We start from the raw sequence: 18,915 nt of genomic DNA on the forward strand, positions 1-18,915 counted from the left end.
CCATGTATTTTTGCTTAATGGAACATTCTCATCAGAAGGAGTACACCTCATAAGAATTTTATTTCTTACAAAAAATCAAAAAGCCTTTAACAAATAGAGCAAAATTTAATTAATGTTGAGCAATACATTTCATATTTTTTTTATTAAATAACCGAAAACGTGCATTAAAAAATGACTTGTAAAGCGAAATGTAGAACCCTACAAAATTGGGCTTACCAGAAACTGGGCCAAAATGAATTTAAATCCCGGTTATTTGACGAGTTCTTTTAAACCGGAAACTCTAATTGATATCAAAAACCCTAAGTGTATATAAATGATATAGTTTCCATTTTTTCGGAACTTCTTCATCATAGCCGTCTGCAAACAAACCCTAAACTCACACTCCGCCTCCTGCGAGATCCATCAACATTTCCTCAGTAAGTAAACGCGTTCGCCTCTTATCCATTTCTCCTCCTACGTAGTCAGTAGTCTTGTTGATTATTAATCTGGTTTGATGTTTTTTTGTACTCATCAGAAAATGAAGGTTGTCGCCGCGTTTTTGCTCGCCGTTTTGAGTGGGAAAGCTTCCCCAACCAGTACCGATATCAAGGATATTCTCGGATCAGGTTCGTTTCTTTGGTAGTAACTTCTAATTTTGAGCATTCGATTTTTTTTTTTTTTTAAAAATGGAGGAGAAAAATCGAGTTTATTATACATGGCTACTCTAGTTAGTGAGAGTTGTTGGTTTAATTACCATTTGCATATGTTTGCTACAAATGTGGAAGTAGTGTAAGTGAAAAGGTAATTGAATAAGAGGCATTTGTTGTATTGGTTTTGGACTGTGTTGTGAGGTTTAGTTAGTTCATGTATGTTTTCAAAGGATCATAGAAGGATTTAGTTAGGGATGAATGTAATTGGGGTTGAAGAATTGATTGAATGTGGTTTTGTTGTGTTGTTTGATTTTTTGCAGTTGGTGCTGAGACAGAGGACTCTCAGATTGAGCTTTTGTTGAAGGAAGTGAAAGGAAAAGACTTGACTGAGCTTATTGCTGCTGGAAGGGAGAAGCTTGCTTCAGTGCCGTCTGGTGGTGGTGGTGTTGCTATGGCTTCTGCTCCATCCGCTGGAGGAGGAGGCGGTGGTGCCCCTGCTGCTGAGTCCAAGAAAGAAGAGAAGAAGGAAGAGAAGGAAGAATCCGATGATGTAAGTTTTCTTTATATTTCTTTCGTCTGAGCGAGCTAACCTTAAAGGTCTCTTGAAATGAGATGGTGCTTACTTTTGTATTTTCTTGTGTGTTAATTTTTGCAGGACATGGGTTTCAGTCTGTTCGAGTAAGCTGGTAGCAAACGAGTTCCGGTTTTGTTGTACCCTTTTGAAACCTATATGTTGTTGTTTAGTTTGTATTCCAATGCTGAGATTCTCAAGAGATTGTTGACTCCAAACGTCAGTCTCACTTGTGATTGGCATTTTATATTTCAATTCGAACTATTGCCTCGGTTACATCGTCTATGGTTTAACAGTCTCTTTCTTATTAACCTCCCTCAGTATATACTAACACTTGCCCGTTACTAAAGGTCTAAAAGCTAATGAGATCATACATATAAAGATTTTAGTATTTCAAATGCAACTTCCAACTTTCTTTTGAACAATAGCATCAACTGTAACATTGAATGTAAGTACGATTTTGGGTTCGGATTTGGTTTTCAGATTCTGTTAATATTGGAAATGTGAATCCATTCAAACACATTCGAGTTATGCTCGGATTAATAATTTTAATCTGGTTTGGGTCCGATTGGTTTATATTAACTTGGCTGATAATGATCAAACGTGATCTGAAAAGTCTATGGAGATAAAAGATTCCGAAACTAAATGTAACAATCCGTAAAGAAACTGTTTTAAAAATTAGGATAACCACAAACCCAAAGGGAGGAATGAGTAATGCCACTCCCTGTTTTATTGACTCACTAGTCCATCAATCTTTTACTCTTGGACCTCTGGCTGCTTCTTTCCACCTGATTGGTACTAGTGAGAATACAGGGAGTGGACTAGTGAGAAAACCACTTGTTATTAAAATACTAGTTTACTAAATATTCAAGGGACATGACCAAGATAGCTATGAAAAAAGAACTAAGCAAAAAAAAAAAAGCTTTACATGTAGCTGGATTTGAGTCACCAAGGGATTCACCACCAGTCTACTTACTTACACAGCTAGAACTGAGTCAAACTTGGAATATAATCAAACAAATTTGGCAGAGATGATGCGAATCCAGAATGCACCTGTTTTACATTATTGTCCTCTCCCACAATGTATACCACCTGTTTAATGCGAACTCCACTTCTCACTACCAAATGACACAACACAATAAATTTCTTCTCCTCATCCACCAAAAAACTTATATGGCCGAAAATACGAAGTTCAGGTTTCAAATCCACTGTTAAAAACTTGCTCCACGACACAACTTTGGTCTCATCGATCTTATTTGTCATCCATATCTCTGTTCTTGATGTATCTCTATGCTTTAATAACACAGAAAGTTTCTCTTCTCTAACAACGCTTAGAGAGAAGGCCTTATTGTAAAGACTCTGACATGGAAGAACCAAACGTGCAAATAGTTCTGTTGTATAGTCAAAACTTACTAAAAACATGCCGAGCTGTTCCTCATTTTCATCTGAAGCAAACCAGTAAGTCTTTCCCTTCAAAGACATGCCACAGTCATCATATTCCAATTCGCAGTCCAAATTAACATCAAGAGTCCTCCATAAATTAGTGTTGAACTCATAGATTTCAAATGCGTTCTTGTCACCATCACAACAAGACAAGATCTTGTAGCTAGTATTGCCATATTCGTTGTCTTGGTAGGATCCAAGAGCATAAGAACCTATCTTTGTTGGTTGGATCCACCTGGTTTGACCAGTACACGGGTTCCAAACCACGATTCTGTTGTATTCTCCGTTGTTGCATAACAATAAACCGTCGCAGTGAGAGACTTTAAAAATCTCGAAGTCACCTTGAGGGCCAGTTAGGCCGTGTTTACCTTTGATCTCTACAGATGGAACACCGTTAAAATTGATGCTCATCAAATAAACCCTATAGCACTGCTCCGACATGAGAACCAGAAACTGTTTTGCGGCTTTGTCCAAATGCTTTCTTGTGAATCTCTTCTTGGTGAATAATCTGTTCCATCGTTTGCATGCATATCGTAATTGGCTCAGATACGTGGCTGGAACGCGACAGAGTATCTCTTCTACCAAATCTTTGGGAAGATCCGACATAATTAGCAGCAAATGTGATCTCTCACACGGAAGAAAGTGCCGGCGGCTATGATTGTTATTTAGGGTTTTTTTTTCTTCTTCACTCTTAAGTCTTAACACCCCACACGACCGTTTCCTTTTTCTTTCATATAAGAATACCTATTTAAGATGGAAATGTATATTTCCTTTTGAGAAAATTAGGTAAAGGACAAGATTTTAGGAGGATATTAGTTTATTGACAAGAGTAGTACGTATGTGGAAACACTATTAGACAAGCTGGTTTGATCCTTTGGTTAAGTTAATTAGAATATATTTCCGGTTTAGCCTTAACCTTTGGTATATAAGTTTAAAATTTGTTACGATTAAGAAATAAGAAAGCTATTTCACAAATCTCTTTGTTCATCGATTCTAGCTATCGTTGTAAGCTGTTATTTCTCGGTTATTTCTTTACGCGAACCGAGAACCGTAATCTGCTTACTCGGTTTGATATGAAACCTAAAACTCTAGACAAAGGAAGATAACTTGTCGTGCAAGTACCAAATGTTTAGCAAAGAAACGTGGAAATTTATTAATTTAAAGTCTTAAACACCATAACAATATATAAAAGCACGCAAATCTGTGTATTCTACCTTTGATAGAGAGTTAAATAATAGATCATATTAATATCAAATAAATAAATTATTGACAAAGAAAAACTTAAGACATTGATTTGGTTCATGCAGGTCGATCGAATGACTTGGTAGTTGTCGCAGAGATGGGAGATGAAAAGGAATGAGAGAAACGCGGGAGTGATGAATAAGAGGAGTCGAAGAGGAACCATATATCCAAAGATTAGAATGTGTGGGATGGGATTTGTAAAGCCGATAACTTAGAATCCTCCACATATATATATTCACAATCCTTTGTCTTCGTTCTCCTTCTTCGTCTTCTTCATCTTCTTCATATTCCTATTCATGTTGCTTTCATGGCTCAATTAGCATGCAAGAGGATCGAAACAAACATGAAACAATGATTCGAGCTTTTTAATACTTTATTTGGTGAGAAATTAGACGATCGAAGTGAAAGAAGAGAGATGGTAGATTTAATATTAATTTTATTTTCGAGTGTATGAGTAGTACTGATTTAATTTGGTTTGCGTTGATTTTCTAGCAAACTATAATTTATTTCCGGTTTAGTTTGACTGACCAATGAATACATTTAAGTTGAATGAAAGAAAAGAAAAAAAAGAAAAAGGAAAAATGGAATGAATCGAGCATTCGCATAGCAGTTGGCAAAAAAAAAAAAAAAAAGCAAAATAGAAGAAAAAGGGAAATTATGCATATTCGAAAAAAAATAAGAAGCCTTTGCTCGATATCGCGTCCTCAATCAATCGTGTTAAGTGTTTTCTGACCGTTGGAGAAGAGATCGTATGATGAGACCATGAAAAAGAAAAAAACTTTATATGAATCTCTCTCTAACGGTCACTTTAGAAATTTACCAAAGAAAAAAAGAAAAACTTTACATGAATCTCTCCAACGGTCACTTTTGATATGGACGCGCACGCTTCTTCTCTATGATTACGTCTTCAAGGGTTTTGTTTCTCTCTCTCTCTCTAGTACAGTATCTTCTCTCGCTCGGTCTGTTTCGTTGGTGGTTACATTCTTCTAAACTAGTCTCTCTGATGTTTTTCTTTGAATCGATCATTGGATTTTAATTCTTTTCTAGGGTTTGGTTCGTAACTTGTTGTTTCTGTTTATTTTCCAGACTTTTATCAATCGATGATGTTATAATGGGGCGACGGAAGAGCAAACTTGAACAAGGTCGCAGTCGCAGAGAAGAGAGGCGCAAGAAAGAACAAAATTGGTAAAGCTTTTAAATTTAATCTTTCAATGATCTCTCTCTCTCTCTCTCTACGATAAGGTAACAAATAAAACAACTCGAAAAACCCTAGATCCAGATCAAGGTCACCGAATCTTCCTAACCCTTGTTATTTGTTTGTGTTCACTTCATCATCGCTAACTCTAACATCTGTTCTGTTTTTTTTTTCCCTTGGGTCGTGAATGATGACGACGAAGATGATCGTTGAGGCCTGAAACGATTGCGTTTTGGAAATTCTGCGAATTGGGCTTTTGGTGTTAAGTTGGCGACCCATATTCTTCTTTAGGGTCCATTAATTGAGACGTCGTCATTTTTGGAGCATCGTCTTCTTCCATCCCTTTCTCTGAAATCAAAACGGAACTGAGGAGTGAGGAGTGAGGATCTGAGCTTTTGGTATTGATAAGAGGTACCTTATCGATTGAGGAGTGAGGATCTTCTAAATCTCTACCGATTCGCTTTAATTACAGCTTTGATTGATTTATTTGACTATTTCTCTCGTTGATGAGTCAGAACACAATCGTCGCCAACGTGCTTGCTTAAGGTAACAACATAAACTGGTTCTACTGATTTGATCGATGAATTTGCTTTTTTTTTGGGTTACATTTAAGGTTTTAATTATTTTGTGAATCCGATCATGGAGATTATCATCATTCAAGGAAGGTAGAGACCATGTACAACTAATTCCATTGAATGACACCATTCCATGAGCCAACGTCCAACAACAAGAAGAAGAAGAAGAAGAAGAAGAAGAAGACCTCCAGGTTTTATTTCATATCATCCTTCACTTATGTCTGATTCAATTTTATTATCTGTTCCTTGTGTTGCTTTGATATTTGTTTCAGTGTTTCTCTTCATATTAGATTTTTAAAACAATTTGCAATTTGCTTAACTGGGAATTGATAATGGTGCTGGTTGTTCCTGTTCTCCTACCGTCACACCACATTGATATAATGGTATGTCTGATTTAGCTTTATTTTTTGATGGTCTCACTATCTATTGATCTTACTTGTATTCTTGTTAATGACGAGATGTTGTGACTTGTGGATTGGATTGATTCCATATGGCAGGTAATGAATTCATTCGATGCCAAGATCTTCCAATTTCAGATTGCTGATGCGCTTTGATCAGATGTTATTTTGGCGAATTGGTTTTTCTTTTGGTGTTGCATTATAGCTCAATAAATGCTCACTGACTTGCTTCGTTTTTCTGCTTTGAAGGTGGCTTTCTCCATTGCGATTTATTCTGAGCCTGCCGTCGTTAAAGTACTTTAACGCCATACGTATCTCGGGTTAGTTATATGTTTCTTGTGTTGCTTTAAGATTTGCTAATAATGATCAGTGCTTCTTCGTATTATTAAATTTGAAAACAGTTTGCAATTTTATTAAATGGGAATTTTGTTGTTGTATTGACATGATATGAAGTGGAATTGATAATATGGTGTTGGTTGTTCCTGTTCTCCTAGTGACATCACCACATTGATATAGGTATGTCTAATTTAGCCTTATTTTATGATGTCAAACTATTTCTCTTTGTGAATTCATTATCTTCATAAAATTGTTACCTTTGTGTGTGTGTTTTGATTGCATATCCACAGCCTGACATCCTTGTTCGTGGTTTTGCTGGTTGGAATTCTAGTTTTTCCTTCAAGGTCTTTCCAAAGGTACCCTCTCTTCTTATTGACACTCTTGTAGTCATTCCATCACTGATCGAATTGGTGATGGTTTTATTTGATGGATCTTTTTTCTCTTCTCTTGTCTACATCTTCAGGTAATAGTATTCTTCCTCTTTACCGATTTTTGTTTTCTTCTTTCTATATAAGTGAAAACACATCTCTGTCTCTCTTTGTTGCAGATCATGAGGAACCAGGATTACTGTGTTGGAGAGGTTCGAAGAGAAAAAAAAAATCATTGTGGGAGTGCGTTTGATTCCGAGTTCAACTTTCAGGTTACCTCACATCTGTACACCGTTTAGCATATCTGTTGTTTTATTTGATATCATCTTATTATTGGTCTTTTGTTTCTTGTGTTTCCCAGATGATGTTCTTGCTGTGTACACACATTCAGATGAGAGATCGATGATCCACAGATTCTTTCCTACACGAGTTTGTTCTTAAACTTTGTCGAGGCACCGGAGGGACTGATATGATAAATCTTTCTTCTGCTCTGTCATATTTTTACGTTTCTTCTGTGCTACATCTTTTTATTACCATCCGTCTTCATTACAACCACAAGTTAACCTTTGTTCTCTTATGTCTCAGTTTTTTCTTGAAGGATGCCTTTGATATGTCGTTGCTCCATGTTACCTCTTTCATGGTCTCTTCTTTCCCTTTGTTATATCCCAGGCAGCATCAAGAACCTGAAACCTCTTTATATATCTTCATGCTATTTACTTGTTATTATGTTGTTTCAGGTTTTGGATGATACTTTTATCGATGAGAGTGATGGCTTTTTGATGGACACGCTTCTTCTCTGTGCTACGTCTTTAAAGGGTTTTCTTCTTCCTCTTCACACGTCTTTTACTTATAATTTTTGTTTTGTTTTGTTCCTTACGTTTCTTTCTTCGTTTTGCAGGTCTTTTGGAAGCAAACCATGATCCAATCATCACGTATTCTATAATCCATGTTATTGTCTTCAAGCGTTCTCATGGGTTCCTTGCTCTAAACCCATCTCTATTTGATTATGTATTGTCTCTTTCGTTCGGTGGTTTTTTCTAATTACATGTTATTAACTTTTCGTTTTTTTTCTTCTTGGTTTAGATTTGAGGAGGATGATCCTGCGACTGATCGGTGATGGCTTTGACTGATCGTTGTCACTCTCTTACTCATGTTGCTCTTCTAGGGGTTGGTTTCTAAATTGAATCATTCAAGGCTTTGTTTATTATGTTCATGCGATTTTTAACTCTTCTTGGCTCTGTAACATCACTGTTGATATGGTATGTATTCTAATGATTTTTTAATCCTCTCTTCTTTGATTATGAAGGCTTTCTCTTATTATATATTCTACTCCTTTTTTATTATAGGGAATACGCTTTAGGGGAATGTCGATTCTTGAATGCCAGAAAACTCTTCAGCTCAATCTGGAGTAAAGCCCTTACCTGAGGGTCCTCTGTGGCTGCCGTTAACTGCAAAGGTTGGATAATCTTTTTAACATTTTCATACATAAATGGTCACGGGAATGTTTCTTACAATTTTTGTTTCCCTTATTATATGATCCTACGGTATAGTTCTGTCTCTTTTGATACAATTTTTGTTTCCCTTATTATATGATTCTAAGGTATAGTTCTGTCTCTTTTCGATATAGGGGCCAAACAAAGAGCAAGTTGAGGCTCATCGTGCGGGTGTGCCAGGTTTGTAGTTCATTTCTCTGCTCTGTGTTTTTTTGACCTCTAGTTTCATGAGTCATGACTCATCAAAGCATAGCAAAATAAGCCGGTGGTAATTATAAACTGAGTGTTCTGACTTTTGCAAATATAACTCTAGTTTATACCTAATTTTACATTGCAGAGAGTTGTAATGGTGGCGACGAGAGAAGAGAGCAGACATAAACTTAAACAGGTGAGCGTTACACTGGGGTTTTGTTGCAATGTAGATCAGAACTAAATTGCGACTGAGATTTTGGGTCTAATATGTTTTTGTAGGTATGTAGAATTAGGGTTCCTGGAGCTTCAAACTCAAACCCCTATGGGTTCCTTAAAATCAGATAGAGTATCTATCTGTGGTCCAATATTACTCGGTCAGGGTTTGTTCTCAGACCTCTATTTCATTGGAAAATCCTCTTCTCTTCTCCATTGACTATCTATCATGGTTTGATTTATTGATTTAACATGTATTTGACATAAAAGTTATAAAGGATATATATTCTTGCTAGACAAAAAGTTTTGACGTTTATGATTTGTTTGAACGACAGACAGTGGCTGGCTTATGGTGATTATTTTGTTTCATATCTCACAGGAGGATTTTGAAGGCTATTGCGAGAATATCCGGTGATGTGTACATCCCTCGGGGGTGTTTCTGTCCCGATCAACTTTGGTAATGTGTGGTGTTTGACTGCATATGTCTCCCTATTTAAGTGTTCATTTGGTCTTAATTTTGATTCACTTATTAAACTGGTTTTGGTTGATAACATGTCAGAGCTGGCCTGTACGTACGCCTAGGCCAGTTGCATCAAAGCTTGCTGCCGATACTCCTCTACTTGCTGGGCAGGTAATTACTCAATTTTTTTTAAGCAGTGACAGTCAATTGAAGATGTGTGTTGTTGATTGCTTTCATTTCCTGTTGTCAGTGTGTTTTCGATCCCTTTTCACTTCTGTTCTTGGTTCCATCCCTGGTGATTCTGGCTGTGGGAAAGCTGTTATCAGTCAGGCACAGCCAAAAGATTATATATGGAAAACGTTAAACAGTGGCAAGGTAAACAAAATTATGCTCTGCTTATCCTTTTCAAAAGCCTAGATGCTCTGAAATGAAAGCTGGGAGTAATAGACCGTTTGTAATTTGTATTGCATGCTAACCACGACAGGCCATAACTTGAATCATTGTCCAATTAATGAATAAAAGCTTGGGATTATGTTTTGATTTTTGGCGTTGCTTGTGAATGTTGCTAGGAAATTTTTAATAAACATTTGTCGTGCAGGTCGTTCCACGATATGGCCATGTTTTTTTTTGGCGTTTCACCTCCTGGAGGAGACTTTTCAGATCATGTGACTTCTGCAACCCTTCGTATTGTGAAGGTAGTTATGTCGTTCATGGCTGCTTCCCTATCTTCTACATATTCATATATCTCGATTGAGATAAACCAGATGGTGTTTGGTTTTAGAACTGCCGCAGACTCGTATTAGCATTGTTTTTCTTTTTCTTTTCTTCTGCAGGTCTTCTGAGGTTTGGACAAAAAGCTTGCCCAGAGAAAACATTCTCCCTCTGTCGATTGGTTGATTTCCTACAAAGTATTCAACGGTATGCTTACGTATTCTCAGTTCAAACCTGTCTTGGTTTACTCTCTCAAAGTATATAACAAGTTGCTTTTTTACTTTTTCTTTAGGCATTGAAATATTTCTATAAGAAGTTCGATCAAAATTTCATCAACATCATCAGGACAAAGGCCAGAGAGGTTTTGCAGAGGAAAAAGACGATCTTGATGAAATTGTCCAGGTACGTGTCACTTCAGAGAATCTATCTTACTCGGCAGGGTTTGTTCTCACACCTCTATTTTATGGCCAAATCCTCTTCTCTTCTCCATTGACTATATCACCTGATGATTTTGTTCTTTCTCTCTCTCAGGTTCCGAACCCAACACTGCAGTCAAGTAATGTCCAAGGAGCCTTCTTCAATCGGGCTCTTACTTAAGCTCCTCTCTAAACCAGAGGTTTGCTTTTTATACATCTTTGCATATAATTTGGTCTCATTCCTCTCTTCACCATCGTTGTTGCTTGTTGGTTTGGTCTAACTTCTTTTTTTTATCTGGTGTTTCAGGATCTCCGGTTCTTGGTGTGGGGTTTTACTGCATCTTTGGCCAAAGCGTCAGGATCACAGGTTATGCTTTTTAATGGTTGTTACTTTGACGTTTGATTGAGCTTAATTCAGGTTATGCAACTTAATTTCATCTTTTTTTTTCTTGATTAATTCAGATATGGTGCAAGTGAGGATGGTTTTTCTAATTTTTGTGTGTTGATTGATTGTCTCACTAATTCTAGGGAAAGGAGTGTCACAAACATAGCCGCTAGCGAGCTCTACCAATGCATGAATTAGACCATGAGCAAACGCCCAAGAAGAAGAAGAACTCCTCAAGGTTTTGTTTCAAATCATCCATCACTATTGTTTAAGTTCAACTACTTCTTTTAACCATTCTTGTTATTGCAGGATAAAGTGCCGTATTAGAACCAGTAGCTACACCACAGAGAAAGCCTCAGTAAATAACAAGTTACTCCTACCGAAGCAATCACAGAGGTAAACAAACTTCTGCGTTGCTTAGCCTTAGGGTTGATGATGACCCAAACAATAACGACATCAATAGAATTTGATAAACGAACGATCACCTTCTCTTCTCTTTTCTTGTCTTATAACTCTTGAGTATCGTTGATGAATTAGCTGGATATGGTGCCAAGTGAGTATCAGAGCGGACGAACGTTATTTGTTTCCATGACGTTTCTTCTTCTTCTTCAACTGGATTTATCTGATTTGATCGAGCAAGTAAAGGTATAACAATTCTAGGGTCTTTATTAAGGGGTTTTCTCTTTAATTGGCTCTTTCTATTAGAATTACAAATTAGCATATGATGGTTCTACTTCTTGCACTCTTTTTGCAGATCGTGGAGATGCTTTCAAGAATTAAAACTAATTCTATTGGATTGATGGTGTTTGACCAAGTACAGGTTTACAGACCACCCGTGGCCTAACGTTGATGCTCTTAGTAGAGTGCTGCTGAACTATTATCGTCTAACCGAAAGAAAGGTACAAAATTGCATCTTTATCACTTAAGCCTGACTAACCACAGGCCTTGTTTTACTGAATCTTGGTTATAATTACTAGAGTGACCTTTTGTTTCAGATTTAGATACTACACTGTGCTTTTTGGCTGTCTCAAGGGATCTCGTCATCTGCTCACATGTACATACACAGACATAATTTCGGGCTATTGACAGTTCTCTTTGAATAAACCCACACTCATCTTTGTGATGCTGTTTTCTCTTTCTCTTTTCAGGTGATATGGGACCGGGCTCTTCGACTGCCACTAGAGCGGCCAAAGAGTGTAAACATGTCCTCCCAAAGGTGAAACTTTGCAACTTCGTGGGGCTCTTAAGCTCCTCTACATCTCTCAGAGTGAGTCTGTCCCAGCTCTTGAAAAATATTGTCTTTAGGAGTTCCAGCCCAACAAATTTGAGAGAAAGAAACAGAGAGAGATCGTTCTAGTGGCGACAAGAGAGCAACATGATGATGGTTCGAACTTACTACTCAACCGATCCATGAATTGTGAGCCGAATTTGCTTTCTAAATTTGTTCTTGTTTCTTTTTTTTTTTTTTTATCGAGCTTGAGATTTTGGGTTTAATATGTTTATGTAGGTATGGAGAATTAGGGTTCCTGGAGCTTCGAACCTCAATGCCATGCGTTCCTTATTCCAGATAAAGTATCTATCTATGGGTCCAATATTAGTCGGTCAGGATTTGTTCTCAGACCTCTCTATTATATTATTGGCAAATCCTCTTCTCTTCTCCATTGACTATCTATCACCTGATGATTTTGTTTGCTATCTCTCTCATAGGTTTCGAGCCAGCTAAGCAATGACCACTATCTTGGAGGAGATTTCTGCCATGATCCAAGGTTAGTTTGTTTGATCTCTTGTCCTTCTTTGTTTAATTTTACTTTACTTAGAGAACTCTTCACTTTCCCCATCGCTAACTCTAACCTCTGCTCGGTTGTTACCTTTGGTCTTGTCGTGACTCGTGAATGATGAAGAATATGATCGTTGTGGCTTGAAACGACAGTGTTTTGAAAATTCTATGAATTGTGCTTTTGGTGTTAGTTGGCAGCCCACATATTCTTATCCTTCCTTCCCCTTTGTTTGAAATCAAAACGGAACAGAGGAGTCAGGACTGAGCTTTGGTATTGATTAGAGGTACCTCCTTATTCCTTATTCCTTCTTTTTCCAATTCTCCATGATTCTTTTTTTTTTTGTTATTGAGTTGTGGTGTGTGATTTGAAATTTCTTTTCATCTGATTCTCAGAATCCTTGAAGCATTATAATGGCGACGTGAGAGCAAACAAGTCAGAGAGTGGTATGTATCTTTTTTTTTTGTGTGTTCTTCTTATAAATCTATATGATTTTGACTGAGTTAGGACATATGGGTCTGTTTCTTTTTGATTCTGTGGAACAGGTGGGCTTTGATTGATTTATTTAACTCTCTCTCTCTCTCGTTGATTCAGAACACAATCGTCGCCAACGTGCTTGCTTAAGGTAACAACAGAAACTGGTTCTACTGATTTGATCGATGAATTTGCTTTTATTTTTGGTTACAATTACAATTTAATGGTTTAGTTATATTGTGAATCAGGTCAAGGAGATCATCATTGAAGGTAGAGAGCATAAACAAATAATTCCGTAAATGACACCATTCTATGAGCCAACGTCCAAGAAGCAGAAGAAGAAGAACACCTCCAGGTTTCATTTCATATCATCCTTCACTTATGTATGATTTTGTGTTATTATTTGTTCCTTGTGTTGCTTTGAAATTTGTTAATGATCAGTGTTTCTCTTCATATTAAATTTTGAAAACAATTTGTTTTAGCTGGGAATTTTATTGTTGTAGGGACCTGAGACGAAGTGGAATTGATAATGATGCTATTTGTTCCTGTTCTCGTATGTCTGGTTTAGCCTTATTTTATGATTTCAAATTCATTATCTTCAGAAAGTTGGTACCATTGTGGGAGTTCGTTTGTTCTTCTATCTTATCCTCTCATGCAAAAGGCTCGACAAATTCAGGTATTCATCCCGTATTCCCTCCCAAATCTGTTGCAATCAGTTTGTTTAATATTACTCCATTAAATATTTCGGGTTCCTGAGATTTGGACTGTGCTATTCGGGAGTCTTACAACATTACTTTGCTATGTTATTGAAATTTTCAGTTAACTGTAATGTCGCTGATCTTCCTAGTGATGTTGGCCTGCATGTTTTAACTTTTAAGCCTAAGACCCTATATTTTAGTGGAGGAGGATGCTTTGATCGGCTGGTGATGGTTTTGATGGATCGTTTTCTCTGCGCTACATCTTCAGGTAGTCTTCTTCCTCTTAACTGATTTTTTTCTAGGGATTGGTTTCCAAATTGCATAGGTAGCTTTATGTATGTTCATGCTAACTACTTGTTGTTATGCTGTTTCAGGTTTCGGATGATGCTTTTATCGATGAGAGTGATGGCTTTGATGGACACGTTTCTGTGCTACTTCTTCAAATGGTTTTGTTCTTCCTCTTAACACGTCTTTTACTTCTTTTTTTTTTTGTTTTGTTTGTTCCTTACGTTTCTTTCTTCGTATTGCAGGTCTTTTGGAAGCCTTGAGTATCCAGTAGTATGATCTTCTCTAAACATAAATCCTTCATGTTTAATACCGCGACCTGGACTCTTTGAACCTTTACATGGTTCTGCACCCAATACTGCTTGACAGGTTCTAACTTTATTTTCAGATCAATTGGTTCCTACTATAGCTTTCCTGGTCTCTCTGTGTGTCAAATGTAAATGGAATTTTGGGTGGTGGTTTCCTCGCTGCTGGATTATATTTGAGTAAACTCTTACCTACTTGTCATTTTCGCATCTTTTATCTCACCATTATATTCAAATTTTAATGTGATTTGTTATCTGCAGATTGTATTGTTACAGGAGGCTTCCTTCAACATTGGCGCATCTATAGAGAATGGAGATATTGATTCAGGATGCTAAGGCAAAGGCGACAGCATTCAGTACTTGTAGTTTATTATGCTGAATTTGTAATGCATCTCATCGTGTGCATGTGGTACTTCCTTTGAGTTTGCTAAGGAGGGTAGAGGGACTCCTGCAGAAACATAAGTAATCAAAGAAGTGAAGAGTTATAAGAAAATCCTTGATGACCCCGTGAAACTAACACTCTTTATAACCAAGAGGTTTTCGGGTTCCTGAGATTTGGACTGTGCCATTCGGGAGTTTTACAACATTATTTTGCTATGTTATTGAAATGTTCAGTTAACAGTAATGTCACTGATCTTCCTAGTGATGTTGGCCTGCATGTTTTAACTTTTAAGCCTACGACCCTATATTTTAGTGGAGGAGGAGCTTTGATCGGCTGGTAATGGTTTTGATGGATCGTTTTTGTCTCTCTGCGCTACATCTTCAGGTAGTCTTCTTTGGTTATAATTAATAGAGTGGCCTTTCTTTCAAATGTAGATACTACACTGCTTTTTGGCTGTCTCAAGGAGTCTCGTCATCTGATCACAGGTACATCCACAGCCATACTTTTGCGCTATTGACAATTCTCTTTGAAAAAAACCATACTCCTCTTTGTGATGCTGTTTTCTCTTTCTCCTTTCAGCTGATATGGGACCGGGCTCTTGGACTGCCACTAGAGCGGAGAGTGTAAATATGGAGAGGTTACATGGCCTCCAAAAGGTGAAACTTTGCATCTCCGTGGGGCTCTTAAGCTCTCCCTAAACCACCATAGGTTTGCTTTTTTACTTTCTTACATCTTCTCATATAATTTTGTCTCATTGCTCACTTCACCATCATTGTTGTTGGTTGATATCAATAGATTGAAAATCATGGATTGGGTCTAACTTCCTTAATCTTGTGTTTTAGGATTATCCGGTTCCTTGTTTCAGGTTGGTGTCCCAGTTTTATAGCAGAGACTAGACTGATGTGAAACCTGCAGATCTAGCGAAAGCAAGGTCTAGAAAAAGCTAAAATGGGTAGTGTCTATGTAGTAATCATGCCTACTGCAGGGAGGCTTCAGGTAATCTTTTGTCTTTGAGAGTAATTGTAATATAAATCTATTCCAGCTTTAGTCATGAACTTAACTCTTTGTGACAGACAAATGCATGATGGATGTTTTAAAAGACATGAAGAAATTTAGTTACATGTTACTAATCTTACAATTGATTGGTGATGGCTTCGACTGATCCCTGTCAGATGTCACTCCTATTCATGTTATTCTTCTATGGTTTGGTACCTAAACTGAATCCCTTAAAAGCTTTTCTTATTATGTTTTCATGCGATTTTTACCTCTCCATGGATTTGATCGAAACTGAGATTTTGGATTCAATATGTTTCTGTAGGTATGGAGAATTAGGGTTCCTATAGCTTCGAACCTCAATGCCATGGGTTCCTTATTACTCGGCCAGGGTTTGTTCTCAGACCTCTCTATTATATTATTGGCAAATCCTCTTCTCTTCTCCATTGAGTATCTATCACCTGATGATTTTGTTTGCTATCTCTCTCATAGGTTTCGAGCCAGCTAAGCAATGACCACTATCTTGGAGGAGATTTCTGCCATGATCCAAGGTTGGTTTGTTTGATCTCTTGTCCTTCTTTGTTTAATTTTACTTTACTTAGAGAACTCTTCACTTTCCCCATCGCTAACTCTAACCTCTGCTCGGTTGTTACCTCTGGTCGTGTCGTGACTCATGAATGATGAAGAAGATGATCATTGTGGCTTAAAACGACAGTGTTTTGAAAATTCTAGGAATTGTGCTTTTGGTGTTAGTTTTGCGGCCCATATTCTTCTTCTTCTTCCTTCCCCTTAGTCTGAAATCAAAACGAAACAGAGAGGAGTCAGGACTGAGCTTTGGTATTGATTAGAGGTACATCCTTATTCCTTCTTCTTCTAAATCCCTATGATTCTTTTTTTTTGTTACTTCTTTTTTTTTGTTTTTGTTCCTTACGTTTNGCAGGTCTTTTGGAAGCAAACCATGATCCAATCATCACGTTTCTAAACCATGTTATTGTCTTCAATCGTTCTCATGGGTTCCTTGCTCTAAACTCATCTCTATTTGCTTCTTTATTGTCACTTTGGTTCGGTGGTTTTGTCTTATCTTCTGGTTACATAATGTCGTTTTTGTTTTGTTGGTTTAGATTTGTGGAGGATGATCCTGCGATTGATCGGTGATGGCTTTGACTTATCGTTGTCACTCTCTTACTCTTGTTGCTCTTCTAGAATTTGGTTTCTAAATTGATCATTCAAGGCTTTTTTTATTATGTTCATGCGATTTTTAACTCTACTTGGCTCTGTTAATTATAGATTGTGGAGGAGGATGCTTTGATCGGTTGGTGACTGTTTTGATGGCTTGTATTTGTCCTCTCTGCGGTACATCTTCAGGTAGTCTTCTTCCACTTAACCGTTTTTTTCTGTTTCTTTCTATATAAAGTGAAAAAACACCTATGTCTCTCTTTGATGCAGATCATGAGGACCTAGGATTACTGTGTTGGAGGTTCAAAGAGAAAAAAACAAAAATTGTGGGAGCGTTTGATTTCTGAGTTTAACTTTCAGGTTGCCTCGCATTTTTACACCTTTTTGCCTATCGGTTTAATATGTATTTTTAACGAAAATGTATTTGTCTTTGATGCAGATCGTGAAGGCACTGGGAGGACTGATGTGATAAAATCTTACCTTTGGTCTGTCATCTTTTTAAGGTTTCTTCTTCTGTGCTACATCTTTGTATTACCATCCGTTTCCATTACAACGACAAGTTAACCTTTGTTCTGTTTTATGTCTCAGTTTATCTTGTAGGAGGATGCCTTTGATCTGTCGTTGCTCCCTGTTGCCTCTTTGACAGTCTCCTCTTTCCCTTTGTTATATTCTTACTGATCACACAGATCAACTAATGTTTTTCTTTGCTTGTGTTAGATCGTGGAGGTTAAGGACCTTGTTGGAGGGAAGGATGGTTTGAGAGTATATAACTTCGAGTTTCTAGTTACTTCACATCAATACTAATGGCTATTTTTGGTGAGGTATATATGTTCACCTATACTAATTGATGTTTTTATAGGGTTTGGTTTTAAAATATTGCGCATAAGTTGCTTTGTTTTGTATATATGTTCATGTGATTTTTATTGTCGTTATGTACTTTATTTCAGGTTTTGGATCGGATGATGTCTTTTATGGGATCATGCTTTGATGGAAACGCTTCTTCTCCGTTCTAACGTCTTCAGGGGTTTTGATGATGGAAACGCTTATTCTCCGTGCTAACGTCTTCGTAACGGTTTTGGTCTTACTCATAAGTCTTAACACTGGGCTCGGTTTAAGAATTATGGGAATTGGGCTCTGGTGTTAGTTGGCCCACCATAATTCTTTATTTCTTCTTTTAGGGTCCATTAGTTGATGAGACGCTGTCGTTTTGGAGCATCGTCTCCTTCCATCCCCTTGCTGAAAACAAAACGGAACGGAGGACTTGAGGAGTGACGACTGAGGAGTGAGGATCTGAGCTTTAACATAATTTGTTCTCTATTTTTTTCTCATCCAGTCCAGTTTCATGATTCGATTTCCTGCCTGGGGTTTGGAGGAAGAACATCTGATGGTTCTGTGTCTCCTCATGCTTCTTACAACATTATACGGCGACGAGGTAACGTACTAGACATAAAAAAACTGTTCTGCCTTTTTTTCTTTTTCATTGAAACTGTTATACTATATGTGTGCATACATAACATACTGATGTATAATACATTATACGGAAGTTTTTGTCTCTTTTTTTATAATTTCAGAACCATGAAACATTGCATTCACCAAATCGCATGTTAAGTTGTCACATAGATTCATATTCTCTTTTCTTTTTCAGGTTGTTGGAGCTTATGCTATGTTTCTCCAGCGGGATCCATACAAAGTCCTTCGGTTTCCATCTGCTTACACACAATTTGTACTTCTGGTACTGCTTATCCTGCCTTAATTAGCTCAGGTTCTTTCTTAGTTTCCTTCTTCTTCGGATAGAATTTGTATTAGTTTGAAACTGATTTTAGGTAGACACTGAGTTTTTATCTTGTCCTTGTATGTTCCCGTTGTCTGTTTTTTTTTTAACAGGATATTTCTTGCTATTTGGCTCTGGAGCTTGGGATAATCAAAGATCAAACGTTTTGCTGATGCAAGAGACTGTAAGCTTGGGATATGATTTGAGTTTCTCAGTTGTGTTTCATTCCTGTGTCCCCATTTACTCTCTCGTTGATGGCTAATAGACTTTTCATTTATTCTACATTTTTTTTTTTTTTTTGCAGGCTCAAGGACGTTAACCAAGCTTGTGGCCAATTTGATAACAACACAGTCTGGTGCAGGCCGTGTCCTTGCTTGTCATCTTCAATCCGTCCGAGACAGTCTATGGGCTACTTTGATCATGTTTATG

The 18,915-nt window shown here is 37.3% G+C and overlaps 2 protein-coding genes and 1 non-coding gene across 11 annotated transcripts in view; 2 read left to right on the plus strand and 1 right to left on the minus strand.

Moving 5' to 3' along the window:
- LOC104786959 (60S acidic ribosomal protein P2-1-like) lies at positions 308-1,485 on the plus strand. The gene is made up of 4 exons (XM_010512442.2): positions 308-416; positions 515-605; positions 950-1,179; positions 1,285-1,485. The coding sequence occupies exons 2-4, from the start codon at positions 518-520 to the stop codon at positions 1,309-1,311; spliced, it is 345 nt and encodes a 114-aa protein (XP_010510744.1). The 5' UTR covers positions 308-416; positions 515-517; the 3' UTR covers positions 1,312-1,485.
- On the minus strand, positions 2,185-4,171 carry LOC104789274 (probable F-box protein At5g47300). Its single transcript, XM_010515001.1, has 2 exons — positions 4,125-4,171; positions 2,185-3,370 (listed from the first exon to the last, which is right to left on the minus strand). The coding sequence occupies exons 1-2, from the start codon at positions 4,169-4,171 to the stop codon at positions 2,185-2,187; spliced, it is 1,233 nt and encodes a 410-aa protein (XP_010513303.1).
- Positions 7,559-18,915, plus strand: part of LOC104786960 — a 32,659-nt gene continuing 21,302 nt past the window's right edge. The window contains exons 1-26 of one of the 9 annotated variants that reach the window (XR_002038101.1): positions 7,559-7,573; positions 7,656-7,731; positions 7,841-8,016; positions 8,104-8,213; positions 8,385-8,430; positions 8,588-8,638; positions 8,722-8,822; positions 9,035-9,112; positions 9,215-9,286; positions 9,366-9,490; positions 9,714-9,810; positions 9,949-10,033; positions 10,119-10,228; positions 10,358-10,442; positions 10,550-10,660; positions 10,771-10,865; positions 10,937-11,023; positions 11,165-11,272; positions 11,382-11,526; positions 11,623-11,681; positions 11,776-12,044; positions 12,135-12,228; positions 12,335-12,393; positions 12,529-12,688; positions 12,798-12,848; positions 12,948-13,027. This is a non-coding gene — a transcript (uncharacterized LOC104786960). Of the gene's footprint in view, positions 7,574-7,655; positions 7,732-7,840; positions 8,017-8,103; positions 8,214-8,384; positions 8,431-8,587; positions 8,639-8,721; positions 8,823-9,034; positions 9,113-9,214; positions 9,287-9,365; positions 9,491-9,713; positions 9,811-9,948; positions 10,034-10,118; positions 10,229-10,357; positions 10,443-10,549; positions 10,661-10,704; positions 10,866-10,936; positions 11,024-11,164; positions 11,273-11,381; positions 11,527-11,622; positions 11,682-11,775; positions 12,045-12,134; positions 12,229-12,334; positions 12,394-12,528; positions 12,689-12,797; positions 12,849-12,947; positions 13,028-18,915 lie in introns of all 9 variants that reach the window. The other 8 variants (XR_002038097.1, XR_002038095.1, XR_002038102.1 and 5 more) reach the window with 8 other exon arrangements.

The sequence above is a fragment of the Camelina sativa genome, chromosome 5 (assembly GCF_000633955.1).
Source record: "Camelina sativa cultivar DH55 chromosome 5, Cs, whole genome shotgun sequence".
Lineage (NCBI taxonomy): Eukaryota > Viridiplantae > Streptophyta > Magnoliopsida > Brassicales > Brassicaceae > Camelina > Camelina sativa.

Bases quoted from the DNA above. Each gene is read 5' to 3' on its own strand.
- LOC104789274 (XM_010515001.1), bottom strand. From the start codon at position 4,171: ATGAAGAAGATGAAGAAGACGAAGAAGGAGAACGAAGACAAAGGATT. The intron at 3,371-4,124 runs GTGAATATATAT...CTTATATGAAAG, and splicing joins GAGAACGAAGACAAAGGATT to AAAAAGGAAACGGTCGTGTG.
- LOC104786959 (XM_010512442.2), top strand. From the start codon at position 518: ATGAAGGTTGTCGCCGCGTTTTTGCTCGCCGTTTTGAGTGGGAAAGCT. The intron at 606-949 runs GTTCGTTTCTTT...GATTTTTTGCAG, and splicing joins CAAGGATATTCTCGGATCAG to TTGGTGCTGAGACAGAGGAC. The intron at 1,180-1,284 runs GTAAGTTTTCTT...TAATTTTTGCAG, and splicing joins AGAAGGAAGAATCCGATGAT to GACATGGGTTTCAGTCTGTT.